This window comes from Mycena indigotica, assembly GCF_014461135.1.
Source record: "Mycena indigotica strain 171206Taipei chromosome Unknown Mind.scaff0005, whole genome shotgun sequence".
NCBI lineage: Eukaryota > Fungi > Basidiomycota > Agaricomycetes > Agaricales > Mycenaceae > Mycena > Mycena indigotica.
The window spans coordinates 4,940,692-4,965,181 of NW_023503004.1; the positions used below are offsets into that span (position 1 = coordinate 4,940,692).

A 24,490-nucleotide genomic window follows, 5' to 3' on the forward strand; every position below is an offset into this window, starting at 1 on the left:
TGCGCAGCGGGCACGTGAGCGCGCGCGTGGTCTGCGCGAGCACTTTGGCAGGGCGGGACGGCGGAGGCTTGGCGCGGACGCTGGAGAGCTGCAGCGGGGGAATGGGTGCCGGCTCTGTGGCGTGTTGGCATCAGGAGCGCCGGCCGTTGGAACGGGAACGAGCACGCACGTGTTGTCACAGGCACATCTTGTGGCAGATTGCTTGCAGATGATCTCCACGAGCCTGCGGACATCGTCGGAGCATCACCCGGTCGCGTCGTCGCGCTCTTTATAAACAATGTCGGCAAACGCAATGTGATTGGCAGATTGCCATAGGAAGCCTCCGGCGCGCGATAGATGAGCGCTGATCGGCAGTCGTCAGGAGCTTCAATCCGTCTTAGCAACAGATAAAAGCAATCACGCTCTCCTCAAAACCCCCCAACCATCCAGAGAGCCTCTTCATTCAATGCTCCATGTTTCTTCTACAAAATACAGAATCCAAAAGAAGGACAAGACCTTTCATCTACTCGCCGGCCACACGCGGCGGGGGACGCGGCAGCGGCCGGACCGGGAGGAGCCGTATAACGGGCGCCTCGACGCTCACTGTTACCAGCACCTCCAGCGGCTTCACGGCTGGCTTGGGCTTCGGAGGCTTTGGCGGGGGCGTGGGCGGGAGTGATTCGTGCTTCACATCCATAACCGCGCTCCAAGCTGTGCCCTTCTCTGCGTCCGAGGCCGAGTCAAACTTGAAACTGTCCACCGAGAAGGTTACTGTTGCGGACCTCTGGCGTGTGAGGCCCAGCCGCCCGAACAGCTCCCGCCACTCCGCCCGCGCCTCTGCGCTGAGCCCAAAAAACACGAAAAACACCGCGCTACCGGCAGGCCAGAGCCACCAGAAGAGATACAGCTCCACGAGGTCTTCATGTTCGAAGTCCACGAGATGATACTGCCAGATGTTGCCAAATCCATCATGCACGTCGGCCCACGAGGTCCATGGCTGCAGGCCCTCCTCAGAGAACGCGCTGTATGCAACGTAAGCTACGAACGCGGTCGTGAGTGTGCCTATAAGGAAGGTGATGATAACCAGGCGAACAAAAGACTCGAAAGTCATGGCATACTTGCTGCCAGCGCTGTTGCTGTGGTACTGGATGCGCACGCGGACAGTGCGGTGACGGGTATAAAGTTTGTAGAAGGTACAGGCGGAGTAGACAGGAGAAAGAATGCCGGAGAGGAAGACGGTGAGGTTGAGGATAAGGAGCGACGGCCACGAGAAGTATATCGCGGGTTGGCAACCGATGTCCTCGATAAGGTCAAAACGGTGACCCTGGACGATGATATCTAATAGGTATTTCAACGTTGCTTGGTTGAGGAAGGAAACAAGAGACGCACGAAGAGCCATGACTAGGATTGGCATCCCCCAGCAAAGCCAAATGTCGATGACGCGGTCATATAGACAGCGCTCCGCACCAGAGAGCTCGCCGTATCCAGACACAATCCTGTATAGTCTTCTCGCAAGACACAGGCAGCACCCCGGCAAGCCGACCTCCGCCCCCAGGAGCAGTTTCGTGGCTGCCGTCATCAGTATTATGCGCTGTCACGGAGAGTAGAGACAGACGCACTGATATCGCAATAGACCTTCGCCGGCAGCCCCCGGGGGTCTACATTCCCGTCCCAGACTGCCGCGCTCACCCCCTCTATGAGATTATGCAGCGAAAGCCACACTATTATCGCCAGCGTCGGGAAACTGCGCATCCGCCAGTGGTGCGGGACCGTCAAGAGAAGAAGAATGAGGGCGATAAACGGCGCTGCCGGGAGTGCACTAGGCATGGCGAAAAGGTTGAATGGACGAAGGAAGGCCCAGCCCGCGGGCCTGGAAGGAGCTCAACGAAGGTCGACGGGGCGAGACTCGAGAGCGCGGGCATGCTGATGGGGAAGGCCCTTTTAGCACTGTCCGGCGTCTCCTTGCGACGCACGAACAGACCGGGAAGATGATCAGGAACTGCGAGTGCGAGGAGCTATAAAAACACACCAGGCTGCATTGACGGCGTGAAGACAGATGAAGTCGTATGTTGCGTCGGAGAAAGGGCCCTTCCCAGCAAGGCTCAAACAACGCTATGTAGCCGCTGCTCCTGTATTCAGCCTGAGCTCAGGCTTGGGACGGCGTGAAGAGCGACCACTCACAGCACAGTCAACGCCGAAGATACCCACCGCGAAGATAGACCACAAGCCGGACGGATTGCCGTCCGCCCCATCTCCCAAGGCGCTGTTGATAGCGACGGGGGTCGTGTAAGTGCGGAAATAAGATGCGAAAACGCGGATCCTTGTTGTGACCGTGACTTCCCACGTCTTGACGAAAACCCCCATCTTGCTGGCCAGTGCGGCACGATGGCTGCCCGAACAATGTACACACACGTGCGAGCGCCACCCCACGGCGGCTCTCTACCGCTTCGAGAGTCTTTCTCCGGTTCTGCGAAGGGAGAAAATTTTCAGCACTGCCGCAGCGCAGCCAATCGGAGGCGGCGGAAATGAAATGACGTGCGTCAGCACGCTGACTACAAGCTCCCACGCTCAGACCTCTGGCTCAGAGTAGCTTCCGCCCCTTCCGACGAGCCCCAGACGACGAAGGTGCATGACCATCTGGCTGCGGCGGACATGTCGCCGTTCGGATAACTCGGAACTGGCTGCTTGTGACCCCCAGCGTTGTCAACCTGGCGGAAATCGAAGGGTGGTTCGAGGAAATCCAGTTAGGTTAACGTCAACAGCAAACCGTACTCTTATAAAAACTGGGTGGGCTGGGCCTACCTCGATATCACCCTTGTTCTTACTTCCACATGCAGCTCGTTCTATCCGCCGCTTTCGCACTCGCCCTTGCGGCGTCTTCTGTCTCGGCATTCGCCACTGACTACAAAGGCTCACACAAATTCGTTGCGCCAGGCCCCGGCGACGAACGCAGCCCGTGCCCTGGCCTCAACACGCTGGCAAACCACGGCTACCTTCCGCATAATGGGAAGAACTTCACCGTCAAGACGCTCATGGATGCCTCCTTGAGTGCGTCTTTTGCTTTGCTGTTTTCAAGCATGTGTTAACAAAACAACAACAGAGGGCTTTAACGTTGACTGGGATGCGATTCTCATCGCGGCCAAATTCGGGATGCTTTCAAGGAACGACTTCGGCTCAATTGAGAACATGAGCCTGGGCGCTCTTTCGTTGTAAGCCGTTTTCTCCCTTGAACTAAGTGATTCATGAATGCGACAGGCACAACCTCGTCGAGCACGACGCGTCCATCTCGCGAAACGACTTCGGGGACGGCACCGGTGACCACATCCACTTTAATGAGACAACCTTCTCGGTCATGGCGAATGCGAACCCCGGCGTGGACTACTATAACACGACGTCTGCTGCCGCCGTGCAGTATGCGCGCTTGCAGCATTCGAAGGAGACAAATCCCTTTTTGGTCAACACGAAGAAGGAGTTCGTCCTCCGCAGCCACGAGAACTCGCTGTACCTGAGCATCTTCGGCGACCCGCTCACCGGCATCGCGCCAAAGAAGTGCGTCCTCTCCGCCTCTGGTAAACTAATACTGATACTGATGTGTAATCCAGATTCGTCCAAATCTTCTTCCGCGAAGAGCGCCTCCCCGTGCAAGAGGGCTGGAAGCTCCCCACGACCAAGATCACGGCCGCGACGCTCTCTCCGCTTGACCACGCCATCCGCGACGCGTCGAACTGGACTGAGACATCTGTCTGCGGGCCGGTCGTGCTGTCCCCCACGAGCGTCGTCAACGACGAGCTGCAGGCGCTGCTTGTTCAATGAGGAGGACTTCGTCGCAGCAATTTCTACCATTAGATAATTTCCTTCCGTTCTTGCTCCTTGCTCTCTCCATATTGAATTTAATTCACGTTGTGTTCTTGCTTTCTTCATGAAGCGGTATCCCCGTTTTCACCAGGAGAAAAATTCCACAATCTATTCAGGCATGGTGACATAGTGGAAAAGGTGGACACATTTTATCTTGGAGTGCGAGCCTCGCACTCCAAGATAAAATGGCACTATCGTCAACTCAACGATCTTGGACTGTACGGCCCGGCGGCTCCGACGCCAAGGCAAAAGTATTTCCCGCCTGGGGTTCTGTTATTAATAAGGCTCCAACACTTTCCGTTTGACAAACTTTATAAACGGTTTTAACCCTTTTTATTTCCGTTTTATTTGTGGGGTTGAGCAAATGGTAAATAAAAGAAAACAAAAGGTTTAAAAGGTTACTCAATAAGTACTAAATAATAATCATAATAAGACTGTTAACAAGCCAAATCAATTTTCTCCTCGAGCAATTAGTAAGAACAGAAGACATTCGAGGGCCGAGCCATCCGCTCGGATACCGACTGCGCGTCCGGGTGTGCGGCTCAAAAAGCGAGACTGCGGCTCGGCTGCGCGGGTGTGCGGCTGCCGTCGGCGAACGATAAATTGTAGCGTGACACGACCAGCTGCCATCAATCCCTCTTTTCAAACAACCACCATGGTCTCTCCCGGCGTGCGGTTCCTCTTGCAGACCGTGCTCCCGGTGCTCGCCAGGCCCCTCCTGTTTGGCATCGCCCTTCACCATGGCTCGCGCTTCCTCGACTACGCGCTGCCCTTGTGGGCGACTGCTGTTGTCGCGAGCGCAAGCCTTCCCACGCTCGGCGCACTCAGCATCTGGCGCAAACAGCGTCAACATGCGCGCGAGGCTGCTGCGCTTGGTGCCCGACTCGCACCGCAACCTCAGGGGCGCTGGCTTGGCAATCTCGACTTGCTGCGCCGTCTAATGTGGAACTCACGTTACGGCTATCCGAGTATGTCTTGCCCGGTTCACTGGAATGTATATGCGACTGACGGCGGGCTTGCACAGCGGAGACGATTACGAACTGGATGGCGGAACTGGGGCCGGTGGTTAATGTCAGGATGTTTTGGACGGACGCGATAGTCACGGTGCGCAGTCGCCTTTCTGCTCTGCCGGACTTGACCTGATTTTGGACACAGTCTGACCCTGAGCACATCAAACGCGTTCTTTCGACTGACTTCAGCAACTATGAAAAAGGCCCGCGGTTCCAGAACATTATGCGCAGTGTCCTCGGAGTTGGTCCCCGTCTCGACCCATTCTATTAGCTCATTGGCATGCAGACCGGCGTCTTCAACTCCGACGGCGACATGTGGAAGTTCCATCGGACTATCACCCGCGTTCGTCCTTATATCATCCTCTCTCAATAGCGCGCTTACTCGGAACAGCCGTTTTTCGCTAAAGACCGCATCAGCCACTTCGAAGAGCTCGACAGAAACGCTGAGCTCGTTATTACGACGCTCAAGTCCCGCTCACGCGGGGGCTATGCGGTCGATTTCCAAGACCTTATTGCGCGCTTCACTATGGACTCCGCCACCGAGGTCTGTCTCCCCTACACCACCATACATTATTGACGGAGCTGCAGATGCTGTTTGGCACGTGCGTAAACAGCCTGAAGGCGCCCGTCCCGTACGCACACAACGCCAATGTATTCGGCAGTGAGCGCCCGCCGACAAGCGACGAGAACGCGTTCATCGAGGCGTTCAGCCAGGCTATGGAGCAGGTCGCGCGCCGCGAGCAGCGCGGTCTTCTTGCGCCGCTTGCAGAGATGTGGGAGGACACGACGGCCAAGTCAATGAAGGTCGTCAGTGCGTTTTTGGACCCCATTATCGCGGCGGCGGTCGAGCGGAAGAAGGTTGCAGATGCAATGGGTGGGGAGAAGCGCGAGGCGCAGACGTTGCTGGACGAGCTGTTAAACTCGACTTCTGGTGAGTGTTCACGGAAGCATTGCGCTGTTCGACTTGCTTAAGCGGTGTGTAGATCATACTATCTTGAAGGATGAGACGTTGGTTATTTCATCTCTCAAGTGATCGCTTACTCATTTTGTTATGTTCCAGCTTGAATATTCTTCTGGGTTTGTTTATTCCTGTTGCGGGAATATAAATGCTGACTATATACGTAGCCGGACGCGACACAACCATGCACACCCTCACGATGGTCATGTACTTGTTCGTCTTTCTTCGTCATTCCCTTGCTGTCATCTCATTCAAGTGTGAAGCCTGTGCATCCACCCAGCCGTGAACGAACGCTTGCGCGCCGAAGTTCTGGACCACGTCGGCCCTTCCCGTCAGCCAACCTATGAGGATATCAAGGACATGAAGTACCTCCGCGCGGTGATCAACGGTGTGTCTTCCCTATTCCCATCTGGTAAAAGGATTCTCATGCTTGTATAGAGGCTCTCCGGCTGTACCCTCCTGTGTTGGTTTTGTTTTTCATTACCCCTAGGCCCTGCTGCTCATTTAGCCGCAGTCCATTTAACGTGCGCTCGTCCGTCAACGCAACGACGTGGCCTTCACCCGACCCGAACGAGAAACCGATTTACATCCCTGCTGGCACCAGGTATGTTTTTTTCTATGCGACCAGGTGAACGCAGGAGCTTATCCGCACCAGTATCCCGTACTCGGTGCTCATTATGCAGCGGCGCAAAGATTTGTGGGGGCCTGACGGTGCGCAATATACATCCCATGCGCAATCTCACTGATATTCATTCACAGCGGACGACTTTGACCCGGACCGCTTCCTCGATGCGCGCGTGAAGAAATACCTTCTCTCCAATGCATTCCAGTTCTTGCCTTTCAACGCCGGTCCGCGCATTTGCTTAGGCCAACAGGTAAGCCTTCTTCTGCTGTCTTAATGCTGCCGCTCGACCAGGCCTATCTCTTGCGTAGTTCGCGTACAACGAGATGTCGTTCATGCTGATCCGCCTCCTGCAATCGTTCTCGGGATTCACGCTCGACGAGGAGGCCTGCCCGCCGGCGGCGCGCGTGCCACCGGAGTGGAAAGGCGCGCCGGGACGGAAGGGCATCGAGCGCTTTCGGCCGAAGATGCATTTGACGATGTCGACTCAGGTGAGCGTTTGCGATGGATATGTGCAAATTACTCAATGCACTGGCAGGGAGGACTTTGGATCAGGGTTGCGGAAGCCACAGATTGATCAGTATTCTATTCTCGGCGGTTTGATGGTTTATGCCAGGACAACTGTAATCGTTAATCTCTGCCGTCTCAGACCTCAGGCCCCTACGATAAATTGAATTTTGTGTTCCCAGACTGGACACTTTGTAGCAAGCTAATCAAGAGGTCAAGTCATGAGCTATCCTTCAATGCCTTGGCACTTGCAAGACTATTATGCACTAGGCTGATTTAGAAATTTCCCCTTATGCAAGTTATAGGAGAAAAACAAGAGTAGATCCCAGGACCCAGGAAGTTTATCTACATATGTATTCCTTTGTACAACTAAATTTTTGACACAAAAGACTGAGGAGTAAAACTGCCACATTTGTTTGACATTTGCTCAGCTGGAATGTTTACAAAGGAAACAACAATGAATGATGGATATATCTGAGTAAGGCTCAAGGTGTTTTTCAACATTTTTGCTAGTCAAATGTTTAAAATTCTCAATGAGCAATAATTGTGGCACAGAAGATCAGTTTTTTTTTCAAATGATGCAAGGTAGGGCCGACAAGCGGCGTAGCACAAACTGATTGAAAGTACATAAAAAGTGTCCGATATATACAGCATTGTAGTAGCAATTGGGTCTAAGACCGGCAATTGTGGGTATTTTCAGATTCTAAATTATCCTGGCAGGAGCTTAAGCTTGATTTAATATCCCTTCAAAGCATTGAATCACACCAGGGCTTCTGCCAAAGATTGTTCCCAAAGCAGAACATAATTCTAATGTTTAACAGCTTTAATTGATAATCAAGAAAAGAACACTTAATCTGGTCAAGGAGAACTCAAGTTCTGTATCAGGGCATAAAATCTAGAATATTTGTGAATAATAGATGCATCTAACTTAAGCCTCAATATTTTTTCAAAAAAATATTATTGCCTGAATTCTTTCTCTTTTTTTCTCTCAAAATATATAGATAATAGCCATTTTCCCACTTATCTCCGATATATTGGGTACATTTTGCTGCTGGACCTGCCAGATCTGGTCTTATATTTTGTGGAATATTCCCCGTATTTACTTACTTGCTACAGATTATGGTTAGAAAATGGTCTGTTGATATTAGCTTTGACTCATATCCTATCTGAGAAATTAATATATGATCCCATTACTTGCAAATCAAGTCTACTTTCTTTAAGTTTCATTTTCCATCTGTTCAAGTTATTAAATTGTAAATTGTGATTGTCCCTGGTATGAACTGTATAAGTTGTCCCAAGTACTAGGATTATTTACATTTGTTACCAATAAAATAATATGTCTTGAACATGCATATATGACTTTTGGTTTACCATACTCTGGGAATACTGTGCAAAATATTTACTGGGCAAGCTGTTTTCTTTTGTAAGTATTTTAGTATTTTAAAGCAGGAGTCTCTTTGATGTGACAGTGTGACAGCGGCATGAGTGATGGGGTGGTCGTCACAAATCAGGGCACTTTCAGTTTGGTCACTCCCGGTCGGTATGATTTAAGGTTGGACGGTAAGCGGCATATCACAAAGCAAACTGATTAAAAATACTGACATATCAATTGAATATTGAGCCTTGCATAAATGGTGGCCAGAAGCTCAATCAGTAATAGTGACTTGAAATACTTCCTTACACTGATTGTGTCAAACAAGTAGCAATATTAATGAGACCTGAATGTGCTTATTTCCAGATCTGAAACTACTCTGAAATGGGACTTGTGTAGATTTGTCAGGGGAACCTCCCTTTCGGCCCCTCGGAGACGTCTCCGATTCCGGTCCGATTCCGGTTCCGTCTCCGGTCCGGCCCTCCATCTTGCCTGCACAATCACCGATCCGTCAACGCCCTCCCAACGGTCGCCCTGGGACCTTGCCTGCGACGCCGCCCAAGCTTTCTGTGCCTGACAGCGGCAGCTACGGACAAGCAGTATATAGTCAGCTCCCTAGCAGGCGGACCCTTAGAGTTTCTTCTCTTTGGATCCTCCCCTGCTAGGTCAGCTTCGTTTGTATTTGCTTACCAATGTTCACGCTTTGGATCCTGCTAGGCCTTGATCTCAGGCCTCCAGGGTTGCCCTTACAGTAGAAGAAACTCTCTACGGGATCAACCGGACAAGATTGCCAGGTTCGGCGCTGACTCAGGCTTGGAGTACGAGTCCGTTCCGCCCTCGTCACCGCCTCTGCCACTTGTCCCCTCCTCCTCCACTCCTCTGGTCCCCGCACCCGTCATGCCGTCCGGAGTCACTCCCACCGCAGACGACCGGCTGGACTCACTCGAGGCGAAAATCGATAGCCTAACTGAGGCCCTTGCTTTACTCACCAACCAGGCTTCCGCTGCTGCTGCTGCTGCTAATAATGCTGGCGGACCCCAAATACCATCGCCGGAGACGTCGATTCCGACTCCGACTCCGGTCCAGGGCGATTCCGAAGCCCTCTTTGGCGACATCAACCTCGCCTCAAAATTAGTCTTGCGATTCACCTTCAACGGCGACCGGAAACGCAGCCGCGCGTTCCTCTACGTGGTCCGCACCTACGCCCGCCTTGCCCCTGAGGCCTTCGTGGTCAACGGAGAGGCGAGCGAGGAAAAGGCCGTCCGCTATGCCATGTCGTTCATGGCAGAAGGACCCGCTCAGCAATGGGCGGAGCGCCACGGAAGCAAAGCCCCGTTTCTGTTTCCGTCCTGGGGCTTGTTCGTTTCCGAGTTTCGACTCCGGTTCGTCGAGGAGAACGAGCAAGATCACGCTCTCTCCAAACTGGAGACTTCCGCCTATCACATGGGTACAAAAAATGTCTACCAGTACACTGACGACTTCGAGGACCTGATGGACCTCGCCGGATTCGAAGACGCGTTGGTCAAGGTGACCAAGTTCTGCCACGGACTTGATCCCTTGATCAACAATGGAATCACGTCCTCGAACGACCCCCCGGACCTCCGGGATTACCTCAGCTGGCGCACCCGGGCCTTCCGTCAATACGAGGCCCTGGTCCGGGCCAAGCTGATCAAGTCAGCCGCCCCCAAGACATCTGGCGGTTTGATTCGGACTCCGTTTCCGGTCAACCGCATCCCGGCTCCGGCCCCTTTCCGCCCGGTGGCTCCGGTCGTGCCACCCGCGGCCCGCGCCCCCGCTCCGGCGCCTCCAGCTCCCGTCCCTATGGAGTTGGATCGCACCAGGGCTCGGGGTGCCCCTCGTCGCGCCTGCTTCAGGTGCGGCGACCCAAACCATCTCGCCCGGGATTGCCCCCTCCCCGCCGACGTCCGCTCAATGGACATCCTCGACGAGGTGATCCAACAACTCGGTGACGAGATGTTAGCGGAGTTGATCGCCTGCTACACGAACACAGCTGCCCTGCCGGAGACGGCGGCGGAGTCGATGCCCGGAGAGGATTTTGTCCCCCGCGACGAGTGACTGGTGTGCCCTCGTTCGCGTCCATAAATCGTTTTGCCTCCTTGTATAATGAATGCAGTTCTTTGCCCTACAACGAGCCTGAAACGAAAGATATACCCTCTCCTGCCCCCGCTTCGATTCCGTTTCCGACTCCGCCTGCGACTCCGGTCATTGTCCTTCGTCGCCTCACTGCCTGGGAAAAGAAATTGCCCAAGCAGTACACTGTCGCCGCTACCCCTGGGGCGAACTCCCTCCACCTCCCGTTGGAGCTAGAGTCTCTGGTCTGGTCGATTGTGGTGCCACCTCCGACTTCATCGACACAAATTATGTCGCTCGGAATGGCATTCCGGTCCGCACCCTCGACCAGCCAATTCCGGTTTTCAATGTCGATGGCACTCCCAATGACGCAGGCTCCATCAAACAGATCGCGGACTTGGTCCTGCACTACAAGGGACACGCCGAACGAGTCCAACTGGCCGTCACCCATCTTGGTAAGCAAGACCTCATCCTGGGGTACTCCTGGCTGCGGAAGCATAACCCAGAGATCAATTGAGAAACCAAGGAGGTCAAGATGACACGGTGCCCCCGCGGCTGCTCCACTTGCCGCGAGGAAGAACACGTCGAACGGACTGAGCTGCGGCGACTCCGGTCGCTCCAGAAGCGTCTCCGCTCCGGCCCGTTCCCCTTGGTTTGTGCCATGGACCTCTCCGGCCCCGACGACGGAGACAATTCCGTTTCCGATGGCGATTCCAGTCTGCCTGATCTGACGCCGGACTCCGACGAGGACAAGGACGATGGCCAGCTTGAAGATGGTGACCGCATCTTCTACACCTCGTTCCGCCCCTCAGAGGAGATACATACTGGCAGTACCGTCTCGCAGCGTCTAGCTGAAGCCTTTGCCAGGAACTCTGCCCCTCCGCCCTCTGACATCCCGGACTGGGCTAAGGAGTTCCAGGACGTCTTCAACAAGGAGTCTTTCGACACGCTACCGGAACGGAGAGCCTGGGACCACGCCATCGAACTTGTCCCCGACGCTAAGCCCACCAACTGCAAGGTGTACCCCATCTCGCCCCTCGAGCAACGCGAGCTCGACGCGTTCATCGAGGAAGGGCTTTCGACGGGCCGGATTCGCCCCTCCAAGTCTCCGATGGCGTCTCCGGTCTTCTTCGTCAAGAAGAAGGACGGCGGACTCCGCTTCGTCCAGGACTACCGTGCTCTCAACGCAATGACTGTCAAAAACCGGTACCCCCTTCCGCTGATCAACGACCTCATCAACCGGCTCAAAGGCGCTCGTTACTTCACCAAACTCAACGTCCATTGGGGCTTCAACAACGTCCGGATCAAGGAAGGTGATGAGTGGAAAGCGGCTTTCCGGACTAACCGAGGCCTGTTCGAGCCCTTGGTGATGTATTTCGGCCTGACAAACTCTCCCGCGACGTTCCAAACGATGATGAATGACATTTTCCAGGACCTCATCCTCTCCGGAGACGTCATGATCTACCTTGACGACATCCTGATCGCCCATTCCGACCTCCGGAAACACCGGCAGATCGTCCAGGAGGTCTTACGCCGACTCCGGGAGCATAAGTTGTACCTCCGAGCGGAGAAGTGCGACTTCGAAAAATCGTCAATCGAATACCTCGGAGTCATCATCTCCCACAACCACGTCGAAATGGACCCCGTCAAGGTCGCAGGCGTCTCCGCTTGGCCGACTCCGGAAAACAAGAAGGATGTTCAGCAGTTCCTTGGGTTTGCTAATTTCTACCGCAGGTTCATTCGGGACTTCTTGGCCCTTGCGCGACCGCTCTTCGTGCTCACCAAGAAGGACCAGCAGTGGACTTGGGGCGACGCGGAGGCCTCCGCGTTCCAAGCGATCAAGGACGCAGTCACCTCGGAACCGGTCCTGGCGATTCCGGACGATGCACGGCCTTTCCGACTCGAGGCGGACAGCTCTGATTATGCGACGGGGGCGGTTCTTTCACAATCCGCCCCGGACGGGAAGTGGCACCCTGTAGCATTCTATTCCAAAAGCTTAAATGATGTCCAGCGCAACTACGAAATCCACGACAAGGAGATGCTTGCGATCATCCGCGCACTCGAGGAGTATAGACACTTCCTCGAGGGTGCCGCGCATCCCGTCGAGATTTGGACTGACCATAAGAATTTGGAGTACTTCAGGAAGACACAGCACCTCAACCGGAGACAGGCCCGGTGGTCCCTTTACCTCTCCCGGTTCGACTTCATGCTGCACCACAAGCCTGGCCGCGACATGGGTCGACCTGACGCCCTCTCTCGGAGACCCGATCACGGAGTTGATTCCGACAACTCCGACGTCGTCCTTCTTCGACCCGAGCTCTTCCACGTCCGCGCACTCAAGGGCGTTTCCGTTTCCGGTCCTGGTTCCGAACTCCTTCACGACATTCGCGATGCCCTCTCTGGTGAGCCTGACTTGGAGGAGCCCGTCGCACTAGCAGCCCGGCAACTCCTAAAGGTCCAAGGTCAAGCTCGAGGCCCCCGCTCCTCACGCTCCGACGAGTGGGCCGTCTCCGGTGGTCTTCTTCACTTTCGTGGGAAGATTGTCGTACCAAAGGACAAGGACCTTCGGAGACGGATCATCGAGCTCTGCCATGACACTCGAGTCGCCGGACACGCAGGTCGCTTCAAGACCTTGGAGTTAGTCTCCCGGAACTACTGGTGGCCTCAAATGTCTCGCCATATCGGCCGGTACGTTGCAACTTGTGACTTGTGCTGTCGTGCCAAGGCACTCCGGAGACTACCCCACGGAGAGCTGCACCCCACGGAAACGCCTCCGGAACGCTGGCATACCGTTTCCGTCGACTTCATTGTCGAGCTCCCCGAGACCCATGGGTACGACGCGATCATGGGGGTCGTTGACACCCTCGGAAAGCGCGCCCACTTCTCGGAGTGCCATACGACGGTCGATGCAGTGGGGGCAGCCCGCCTCTACTACCGGAATGTCTGGCGGCACCACGGGACTCCGGAGAAGTACATCTCCGACCGCGGCTCGCAGTTCATCGCGGACTTCACCCGAGAACTCTGGCGTCTAATCGGCATCAAGCCTGCCACGTCCACCGCGTACCACCCGCAGACCGACGGTCAGACAGAGCGCGTCAACCAGGAGTTGGAGCAGTACCTGCGGATCTTCACCAACTATCAGCAGGACGACTGGGATGAGCTGATTCCGGCCGCGGAGTTCGCTTACAACAACCACGTTCACTCCTCCACACAGCAAGTCCCCTTCATGACGGACACGGGGACGGCTTCCGCGCATGGGCTTCGAACCCGGAGTCCGTTCCGCTATGGAGTCCGTGAACGAGTTCCGCGACCGGATTGCCACTGGTGTTGCCGAAGCCAAGGCCGCGCTCACTAAGGCCAAAGAGGAGTACAAGCGCTACTATGACCGGAGACGCACTCCGTCTCCGGAGTTTAAGGTTGGCGACCGTGTTTGGCTGGATGCCTCTGACATCAGGACGACTCGCCCCTCGGAAAAGTTCTCCCACCGCCGCCTCGGACCGTTCAAGATAATCGCGGAGATCAGCAAGGGTGCCTACAAGCTCGACCTCCCTCCGTGCTACTCGAAGCTCCACCTGGTCTTTCCCGTCGTCAAGCTTGAGCTCGCCCAAGACGACCCCTTCGACGGACGCCCCGGCTACGACCAGCCGGTTTATTGGCCTGTACAGGGACCATGTCACGGCACGTGCCTCCATGATCGGCGATTGACACAATCTGTCACCGCTTTGACTGTGCCCTCCCATGTCGCCGCATACTCCGGCCGGTCCGCCAGCCCCCCCGACTCTTGCACCTGCCAGTGGACAATGCGGACAATGTCTTTCTATGCGCCAGCCAACGCCCTTCAACGTCTTTCACCTCTGCCACCACCTACTCTGCAGCCCCGCCCTCCTGCCCAGCCTTTGCATGGTTGCTCAGCCTAAAAACCGCACGCTCCCGCCCCATGGCATCCCGCAATTCACTCTCGCGGACGCATCAAATCTATCGCAAAAACAACACAGCCCACCCTTTGCGACCACATCCAGTCTGCACTGGCCTGGAGTGCAACCGTCATTGGAGCCGAATCCACAGATGGCTCGGAGCCTGATGATGAGATGGAGGATAACGAGATGGAGGACTCGGAGATTGACGCCGGTGTTGGCGACTCAGAGGAGTTGCTAGGGCCTTTGTTGCTCCCCCCACTTCCCGCACTTGACGATGACTGTCCGCAAACGCAAACGCAAACACAAACCGCTCAGATTCCGCCAGCGTCAATGAGTGCCTTTGAAGCGCAAGCCCACTCTCGACTGTTTTTCGAGTTGGACCGTGTTGAACACACACTCGGCATCTGTCTGGATGCTCTACAGAACTCGGCTGAACCCGCCGCATTCACAGAGGTTGAAAATGCCCGCCTCGAGAAATTTGAAGTGATGTTTGGCTTGCTCGCTACTCAGTTCCGTGCGCGCCGTGCTGGGGTTCCTGTTGTTGTGGCTCCGAGTCCGAGCCAGGGGACCTTGGCCCGAATTCGGGCAGCACCGGAAGACGATGAAAACGAGGATACCCACTTGCCCAAGCGGCAGCGTCTTCTTCCTCCTTCCCCCAAAAAGCGGCCACATCGTCATCAATCATATTCGGCAACATAGATTACTTTGATTATGTACATCTGTATCTTGCTTAAAATATCATCTAGATCTAGATCGTGCTTTGTGTGAACAATGAAGCAGAGGACAATGGGTGCGGCAAGGCCCGGACACAATGCGCAAGTTGGGGCACGTGCCGTCACATGCTCCCTGTACAAGCCAGAACGCCCGACCAGCCCCCTCCGGACCTCGAGGACGGAGTCCTGGAGTGGGAAGTAGAGGAAATCTTGGACGCAAGGGTGAGGTATAAACGGCTGAATTACTTCGTCAGATGGAAAGGCTACGACGCGTCGCACGACCAGTGGGTCCGCTTCGACCGCGTCTTCGCCCCAGATAAAATTGCAGAGTTCTATCGTAAGTACCCTGGCAAACCACGGCATATTGCCTCTGCAACCTTCGACTTGATTCCGTTCTGGTCTATGCGTCGGGACACCGCATTCAAAGGGGGGGTGATGTCAGGGGAACCTCCCTTTTGGCCCCTCGGAGACGTCTCCGATTCCGGTCCGATTCCGGTTCCGTCTCCGGTCCGGCCCTCCATCTTGCCCGCACAATCGCCGATCCGTCAACGCCCTCCCAACGGTCGCCCTGGGACCTTGCCTGCGACGCTGCCCAAGCTTTCTGTGCCCGACAGCGGCAGCTACGGACAAGCAGTATATAGTCAGCTCCCTAGCAGGCGGACCCTTAGAGTTTCTTCTCTTTGGATCCTCCCCTGCTAGGTCAGCTTCGTTTGTATTTGCTTACCAATGTTCACGCTTTGGATCCTCCCCTGCTAGGCCTTGATCTCAGGCCTCCGGGGTTGCCCTTACAAGATTTTATTTTATTCAACAGAGAGGAATATTCTCCTGAAGCATTAAATTATGAAGTTTATTGTTGATGAGACATCATATCTCAAGGAGTGAATGTAGCTTTAGTTCTATTTAAATTGGCAATAATCACTGGCATTTATAGCAAGTCTGCAGCAACTATGATTATTGCTTATCCTCAGAAAGGAATTTGTCTGCACCAAGAGATTTAGACATTAAATTCTGGAGTTTGGAGAGTCGAACCAGATGCACCTGTTGACATGGGAAAATGTGACATGGCATACAGTGATGCGGTGGTGGTGACCATCATGGCAATTTTCAGAGGTGCATAAGCACAAACCTAAATCAGTTTGTGAATCAGAGTTTTTGTCACGGATAAGACCTGGTCACACCAGATTTGGTAAAACATCCCTTGAAGTAGAAAATGTTTTAGATTCTTCCAGAATCTAGAACCAAATCAACCTGTGGAAATATGCCCAAAATATACCTTTTTGAAACTGAGAATGATTTTAGTCAAATATATACTAGTTTTAGGCAGTCTGAGATGAAACTATCTATGAGACTGAAATCGTTGCTGGAATGGTTTTTGTCTGTGCGCAGACATCATACACCAAATGTGGCAAAACTGACAGTGAAACAAAGGATTTCACTGACAGTTTCAGCACGGATTATACAAAGGAAATCAGCAGTGGAGAAATTCACATAGATTCTCTTTTTTTCCTATTTGCATCTCTCCACTGCTGAAACTGTAGGTTTACAGTACAATGAAATCATTGTTGAAATCTCACATTTATTCATGGCTGTTAAGTGCCATGCAAGAACCGAAGAGAAGTAACGGAAAGTCCGAAGCGGAACCGAGTGGCTATCACAACACTATATCGGAGTGAGCGACTACATGTCTTGCAGGCCAAAAGCAAGTCTGGACAAATATGTGAACTCCTGCGGATACATTTGGAGAAGCTGAAGGCGATAAGGCTTAGAACGCAGGGAGGAGTCGGACAAGAGCAGAGAGCGAGGCAAGAACATTAATAATGAAACAGAAGTACAGAAGTGTAGAGTACGAGTATTTATACTAAGTGGTAAACATAAGGCATATCACCTCACAGGGAGATCATGTGGAGATCCTGCGGGATAAGTACAAAGGCATAGTAAGTAAGGGGAAAAGGTCAGCTTTACCCTCGCCACTCTTTCTTGTTGTCGGTTGATGCTGATCCTGACATAGTGAATAATTGCTGATAAGGAAATGTGGTGGTGTTGTGAGTTGTGTTCGTTGGGATACCTTTTGTGCAAGAGAGAGACAAAAAGGGGTCGCTTGAGATTGTGTGTGTGTGGTTTCTTAGTTGAATACCAGTATTGCGCAGATTTAAGCAGGGCCTATAACCTGTCAATAAATATGTATTGTGGGTGGGAGAGGGTAGCAGTAAGGGGCTCCGCCCAGGTTCCTGATGTAGATTGGATTAGTAATGGATAAGATCACTTGGTGGTTGCGTCAGTCTCCCACACGGTCAGAGCAAGGCGCCCGATCTCGATGCGGATATCCCCGCAAGCCCGCGGCCGCGGCGTGACGCGGCGAGCGCGACGTGCCTGTGGTGCATACCGCTATCTTATCCCGACCTTCTTATCAGCTTAGTTGAATGCCGGCCTCCGCGAATGAGGGATGATCAAAGTCTGGCCGGAAAGGATCTTTGCTGATGACATATTTGCCGACCGGGACTCCGGGAGAACCAAAGGGATGCGCACATGGCCGGTACGCGCATGACGTCTCACCAACTCCATCACAACATGTGGAGCGTTTCAACCTCTTCCACCGTAGCCAGTAATCTTGGGCTCGTTTGGAACCACCTCGCGCTCGACGAGCTCAATACGATGTCGGGGAGAAGAAGCGAAACACAGAACGCCGTCACTGTAGTCAGGACCAGGACCCTGCCATTGATACACTGGCCGATCCCCACATGTGCACAGACTCGATCACTTGCTTCATCCCTTCTTGACCTTGTTTTGGCCTGAGGCCAAGCAATACGATGTCGAAAAAAAGCTGGCTTGCTTTTTGTTTCATAAAGATTACACTAGATTAACGAGAACGCGATCGTGGAGAAGGCGGGTTCCATCAAATTTGAAGCCGAGGCATGGCATCACAAGCTGGCTTGCAGCCAGTTGCTTGCATATGCCAGGCTGAGGCAAGGGCTTCATTCATGCCCTTGCCGTGGTTTTCTCGTAGAACTGCCGACGATTCGGTCACGCAGTAGTCAGGACCCCGCACACCGCGGGAGCCGAGCTCGAGTAAAAGTGATGGACATCGGTCAAAATCACCGGGTCCTGAACACCCTAGCCGTGTCGTCAGGGGGAGAGAAGACAGTCTGAGACAACCAGCGGCTCTTCCGGTTTCGCTTCCGGTTTCGCTCCGAGTCCCGGTTTCGCAGCGCGCTCAACGTGTCGAATTTCGAAATTTCAAATTTCGAAACCGGTTGCGAAATTCGAAACCCTGTGAGTAATTCCGCAAGCTATATGTACTGGGTGTCTAGGAATGGGGTCGTCGTCGGTTTTTCCCTTCTGCAACTACTCCCCCGGCCTATTCCCTCCCTTCAACTTCTTGCCGCCAGACCGGCTTTTGTTTCCTTCACTTCTTTTTGCGCTAGATCGCAACTTTCTTCTTTAACTCAGCCGCCCCGCACCGTGACGTCCTTCGTCTACCGACCAAACGATGCGCTTCCAGACAAGCTTCCTCGTCTCGCTCCTCCTGACACTGCCCGTGTTTGGTAGTCTCGAGCCGCCTACCGCGGCGGACGACGCCGAGCTAATGGTGCGCCGAGTTGGTTCTTCTGCTATATCTTTCGGTCGCATTGAAGCGTCTTATGTTATAGGCGCTTGAGGCTCGTGCAGCGCGCAATGCCGCCGCTTTGAAGAAGCGGGTGCGTAATCCCGTGGTTGTCAGCCACGTCGCTCACTGCCTCGGTATATAGGCGACGAATCCTCCGGCCAAGGCGCCGGCCAAAGCGCCGGCCAAAGCGCCGGCCAAAGCGCCAGTCAAAGCACCCGCTCAAGCGCCCGCCAAAGCGCCCGCCAAAGCGCCGGTCAAAGCACCCGCTCAAGCGCCAGTAAAGGCTCCAGCAAACGTCCCCGCGAAGTCACCGGCTGCGGCACCTGCCGCCAAAGCACCTGCAAAAGCACCCGCCAAGGCACCCGCGAAAGCGAAGTGCACGCAGGCACAGATCGCCAAGGCGTTGCAAGCACGATATGCCGAATTCGGGCTAAACCGCCACGAGGCGCGTGCGGGCATAGTGCACCCTGGCGGGAAGAACCGCGTCAACCTCTTCCACGGCACCAATCCACGCCTGGGCGAGTCCCTGGAGGCTGGCGTGAACCTCTTGAAGACCCGTCCAACAGGCGACTTCAACCACAAGCCTGAGGTGCCCGGCGGCTTCTATCTCACCGACAGTGTCATTGCTGCAGCGCAATTCGCGTGTTTTGGCGCAGTGCTAGACCAATTCGCACCGCTCAAAGTTGACGTCTTCGGTATGTGTTTTAATCTTTCTAAGCTGAGAGGACGTTGATCGTATGAACCATCCGTTGCAGAGTACACCTGGAACGGACCTGGTGCTGATGTATTCGAGTTTCCGGGGAAGACGAAAGACTGGAAGGATGTGCGTGTCTTGCGTGTCTTCACCGCTTAGCAACTCACCCACATGTTGTTGCAGTTTCAAGTGTATAACGACAACCCGGATACCACCAGGGAGAATGTCAACAGTCCTTTCCGTCCCAAAGCCGTCGAGATATACAAGAACCAGATGATCACCGGGCCGATGGACGCCGCAGAAGGTGTGTCTTCTGTTCAAGTCTGCTGGAACCTGCTGCTCATACTATGTGTATCCGCAGATAACCACATGACCGACGAGTTCCAGCAATACGCTATCGTCAATCAACCTGCGGTGAATTCGCGCCTCAAGCTGGTCACCGCGCACCGGAACATCATCTGCAAAAACGTGCCCAAGGCCAATGCGCTGACGTCGACGCTGTACATCAAGGGCCAGGCTGGGAACCCCGGTTTCCAGACTCTCCTGGCGAAGCTTCAGAACCCGCTCCTTGTGGTGCCGTTGGAGAATTGTGTTATTGAGTAAGTGGTGGCGATATGGTTGTAGCACTTACTGTACTACCGGCCTGAGTAAACTTTAAACAACTTTTGAGGACCCTCTATGTCACGCATTCGCGCCGGACGCCGGTTTTGGCTGTGTCAGGCTTGTGTTGGCTTCAGCAACTAATAGCTATGATGGATGAGAGTATGGAACAAGCACGTAATGCATTCAGGGTCCGGGACCCCAGGCCTTCGCAAAATCGTCGTCGTGGAGAAGGTGCCACACCACGCGTAGAAGTACCGTGTTCCGTGACGGTGGTCGCGATCAGCTCTGTGCTGGCACTGGCCCACTGAACCAGGCCGCCCAGGGTCACGTTTTACCAGAAAGCAGCCCGACTAGTGCTGTCCACAATTATATTATGCTAGAATATATTTTGAATATATTCGAATAAATATGATTATATTATGCCCTTTGCATATTCAGACCCATTGAATATGAGTGATTATGAATATGAATATATTATGAATATAATATATTATACCTTGGCCATAATTAATTATATTCAAATACACCAGCAAGCCCTTCAGCCAGAGGTACTAGCTCTGTAGCAGGCTACTAGCAGCAGTAGCAACATCTTCAAACTCAGTCTTTACCATATCAATGGCTTTTGGCAGTAAATCAGGCCGGACAATATCCATATCCAGCCCTGACAGAAGGCTGAAGTTGACCTTTATATTACTACCCTGGACTTTGATGATACTCTTCGCTGGTGAAGGTATCATACTTGACCTAGGCTAGAGTTTTGTTCAGCTTAATATCTTGTTGTAGAATATCCAGGCTATGTTACCAATCCTGGTTATGGCTGCAAAGAGCATCTCTGTAGGGCACCTGGTCTCCAGACTCCAGCATCAAGCATAGGATGACAGATATGCATGCCTCAATGACTGCAAAATTGGCCACAGAAACAACCATAACCAAGGAGTGGTTCAATAAACCATGAGATAAGGTGGATTATATGCACTATGTGCAGACTTGTGAAGCTTGAATATAATTGAATATATTCATAATATATTCATATTCTGAGCCCAATTATGATTATGAATATGAATACAATTATAATATGCTCCAGCAGAGAGAATATATTATGAATATGAATAAATTATGAAAATTTCGTATTCATAATCATAATTGGACAGCACTAAGCCCGACATCTGGGCGGGCGAGCTGCGGAGAATGAGGCAGCCGGCCGTACTCGGGCCTCCGCTAGGCATGGGCTCGGAGGCTCGAGTCCGACGATTAGCGCGGAGAGAGGGCGTTTGTGAGCCTTGTCAAGTGTCTTCAATACAGGAAGGTGTGACCGTGACGCGATGACGCCATGGCTGACTCTCACCACTGCGCTCGCGTGTGTGAGCCGCGCAGCCTGAAACACAACAAGATGTGCCAGAGCCAGTGGATGCTAGTCTCGAGACCATCAGTTTTTGGTAATTCGAGTACGTCAATAAAATGTGTATAATGGATCGAAAGGGGCACCGTTTGTTCCCAAACTCCTGCAGTGACTCTCTCAAATGTCTGGGGCAATTCGATTGACACCACCCCCATCAAGTTACAACTGTCAGAAATGTAAGTGTGACCGATGAGTTGCGTCTATCATTTATGCACTAAGCGAATGAATGGGCGTGTCAAGGCGTAAACAGCTACTCACCGAGCATGGTCCCGAACTCCTTCAAGCTGCCTGTAGTCTGCCCGTGATTTCTGACATGTCATCTGAGTCCTTCGAGTCCACTTCGGAATCACTAGCTGCATTGACCACCTATAGTGTACCCTAATACCCTCAGTGTGCATTGGCCATGGGATCATCATCAGAGGCACTCTCGGACTCATCCGGGACATCTCCATCCTCTGGTGGGTCGTAGAATAGCAGTGGTGGGTCAATAGTGTCGTCCAGAACAAGTACAATATGCGATTGTCAGCGGTGATCCAATGAGAATGTGGAAATATAGACTTGTTGACAACTACTGACAGGGAAGTCATCCTCAAGCCACCCCGTTGGTCCAGAATCCGATTCCTCAAGGCCCTATCGACCACTCCCGGCAGTCTTACCAGGTATGTTATGTTGCATCATTTCCTCAACTATATTTAATAATGATGAATAGTTTTCAATCCGTCCTTTTGCATCAGCTCCTTCGACTTCTTCGGTTCCTATCGATCCGGCCCTGCTAGCTCTGGATGCAACTCGTGTTGCTTCAATCAGTACCACCCCAGCAACGGCAACGGCAACCACAGCTGCAACTAAGCCTCAGTGTCACCGCCACTCAAAATCTAAAAAAGAGTGTTTATCAGACTCTGACGTGCAAAGAAGGGAAAGGCGAAGGAGACCGTTGTGGCTTCAGACTTGGAGGTCGAAGTTGTGGGGAAGGGGAAGCAAGGCCGACCTGCGGGAATACTGAATTTCATGTCAAATGACCACAAACTGCTCAATGCGACTTTGCAGAGCGTGACTGGCTTCCAATTGGCGGGAAAGGTTGGGAGGCTGTTGAAAAAGAGTTCAACAAGCGAGCAAAGGCAGCACAGTGAGCACACCAACCCGAACATGTGGCAAAGTTCTTGGAGCAGAAGCATAAAAGTGTACGCTTGCAAATCATTTGACAATCATATGCTTACCTGGCCTACAGGCTGCTGCTTCCAAGAAACCCACAGGTGAAGGGGAATGCCCACTGCATATCCTCAAAGCAAAGCGACTGGAGAAACTTATGCACACGACCGTATAGGTGCTTGCGATCTTGATGATACCAACACTCCGTCAGATGCAAACTCTAATAACGATGACTCTGACGATGCAATAGTTACTGTGACAGCTTGCAAAGCTCCATCCCCTGCCCTCCCATCGTGTTGATCTGGCCCTAAAGGTGCCGTCAATGCTATCAACTCCATTCTTCGCCTGCACAACCACCGATCTGTCAAGACTCTCCCAACAATCACCTTGGGACAGAGCTTGCGATGCCGCTCAGGCCTTCTGCGCTCCACGTCAGCAGTTACGGACAACCAGTATATAGTTGGCGCCGCTATGGGGGACGCGTTGTATTCTGGGCATATAGCTACAATACAGCGCAAATATATACCTGGGGCCATCACTGCCTTACATAATCGCTGGCCGCGGCTGCCAGTCACGTGCCTGGTTCCGAGATGGTTTCAGCCACTTGTTTTGTCTCATCCTGCTTCAATCTACTCCCCTAATGCATCCTGAGACGTCTTAGTCTCTCGCGTTTTGCTTCAGCAAGCGTTTGAGATCATACACATCCCATGATGCGTTTCAGGGCCTCCGGCCGGTTGCGGCCCGGTCTGAACTGTTCCAGAGTGGATTTGGGGGTCAAAAGCACTCTTAAGCACCACCTTCAGCTCTTTTCCCTCCACCTACGCGTCCCGCGCTCAACATCTCCCCCTTTTTGAAATCTGAGTGTCCTCACTCAACTGATCCCGCGAATCTCCCTGACCATCGCCGGATTTCGGATTACTGGTGATTCGGCTAGTTGTCAGGGGAACCCCCGCTTCGGCCCCCTTCGGACCGTCCAAGCGCATCCGAGGCACATCCGACCAGCGCCCCCTCGGACGCTCCAACTATCGTCCACAGCCTCCTTCGCCCGCACAATCACCGATCCATCAAGACCCTCCCAACAATCACCTTGGGACAGGGCCGGAGACGCCGCTCAGGCCTTCTGCGCTCTACATCGGCAGTTACGGACAACCAGTATATAGTTGGCACCCTAGCAGGCGGACCCTTAGAGTTTCTTCTCTTTGGATCCTACCTATACAGACATATGGGATGTCTAAAAATCAATGAGTTTCTCAGAGCTATGATAGACATTCATTAATGTATAACCCAACTTGGATTATGATTATCCATGCATTCTTGACCCAGCTATCAAGACATCGTTGTCCTTGATTAAATTTGAAACAGAAAAAACTATGGAAAAGTGGTATACTAGGATAGTCTAAAGCTATGAGACTATAATCACTTCAGAACATATAAAGGCTAGGTAACTACCTACCTCCTAGTAAGACAAACATCTGAATTCATCAAGAACTCATGAAAATATGGCGTGATTAAGATATCTGATAGATATCTATTAGGTAGTGCAGCACACAGATAATATTATATTGATAGAGATATTTCTTGAGTAGCACTTCAATCAACTCTGTAGCCTGTCCAGTTACTGAGATATTATCTTATCAGTTGTAAACAGCTAATGATTGGCTAGTGCTGGCACAACCATTTAGCTGCCACTATATATTACTCAATAAAAGTTGTTCATATAGACAAAATATACAACTTTGGTTGTGTGACAATGTGTGACATTCTCTGATGATTATAGTATTAGATGGCAGAAATTTCCTTTTTTTGGACATCTGTCACACTATGTGTCACTATGTAACATTGTGACTCTGGCACTGAAATAAACACAAGTTACTTAAGGGTGTAATTATCCATAGCACAATACACTTGTATTAGAGTTTGTAAGAAAAATTCATTCCGGACTGTCCGCTGCGATCTTCATTGATCGTCTCCGAATTGTAATTCTCTACTGGGGAGATTTCCGCGTCTATGGTTCCCA

At 52.7% G+C, this 24,490-nt stretch overlaps 4 protein-coding genes across 4 annotated transcripts; 3 read left to right on the forward strand and 1 right to left on the reverse strand.

Annotated features, from left to right (window-relative positions):
- Positions 1–502: 502 nt before the first annotated feature.
- Positions 503–1,806, reverse strand: MIND_00647700 (Fungal pheromone STE3G-protein-coupled receptor; the record flags this gene model as incomplete). The annotated part of the gene is made up of 3 exons (XM_037363209.1): positions 503–1,317; positions 1,369–1,548; positions 1,599–1,806. The coding sequence occupies 3 exons, from the start codon at positions 1,804–1,806 to the stop codon at positions 503–505; spliced, it is 1,203 nt and encodes a 400-aa protein (XP_037221130.1).
- Positions 1,807–2,810: 1,004 nt separating this feature from the next.
- Positions 2,811–3,792, forward strand: MIND_00647800 (HEME-HALOPEROXIDASE domain-containing protein; the record flags this gene model as incomplete). The annotated part of the gene is made up of 4 exons (XM_037363210.1): positions 2,811–3,027; positions 3,080–3,188; positions 3,235–3,528; positions 3,582–3,792. The coding sequence occupies 4 exons, from the start codon at positions 2,811–2,813 to the stop codon at positions 3,790–3,792; spliced, it is 831 nt and encodes a 276-aa protein (XP_037221131.1).
- A 688-nt stretch (positions 3,793–4,480) lies between these two features.
- On the forward strand, positions 4,481–7,001 carry MIND_00647900 (Peroxidase; the record flags this gene model as incomplete). Its single annotated transcript, XM_037363211.1, has 16 exons — positions 4,481–4,802; positions 4,859–4,938; positions 4,990–5,085; positions 5,131–5,187; positions 5,236–5,388; positions 5,433–5,775; positions 5,828–5,852; positions 5,905–5,921; positions 5,970–6,015; positions 6,066–6,190; positions 6,241–6,265; positions 6,317–6,406; positions 6,458–6,513; positions 6,562–6,677; positions 6,736–6,915; positions 6,963–7,001. The coding sequence occupies exons 1-16, from the start codon at positions 4,490–4,492 to the stop codon at positions 6,999–7,001; spliced, it is 1,761 nt and encodes a 586-aa protein (XP_037221132.1). The 5' UTR covers positions 4,481–4,489.
- Positions 7,002–18,511: 11,510 nt separating this feature from the next.
- On the forward strand, positions 18,512–19,925 carry MIND_00648000 (uncharacterized protein; the record flags this gene model as incomplete). Its single annotated transcript, XM_037363212.1, has 6 exons — positions 18,512–18,610; positions 18,672–18,719; positions 18,771–19,323; positions 19,384–19,451; positions 19,506–19,626; positions 19,684–19,925. 6 exons carry the CDS (start codon positions 18,512–18,514, stop codon positions 19,923–19,925), a joined length of 1,131 nt encoding a protein of 376 aa, XP_037221133.1.
- Positions 19,926–24,490: the final 4,565 nt, after the last annotated feature.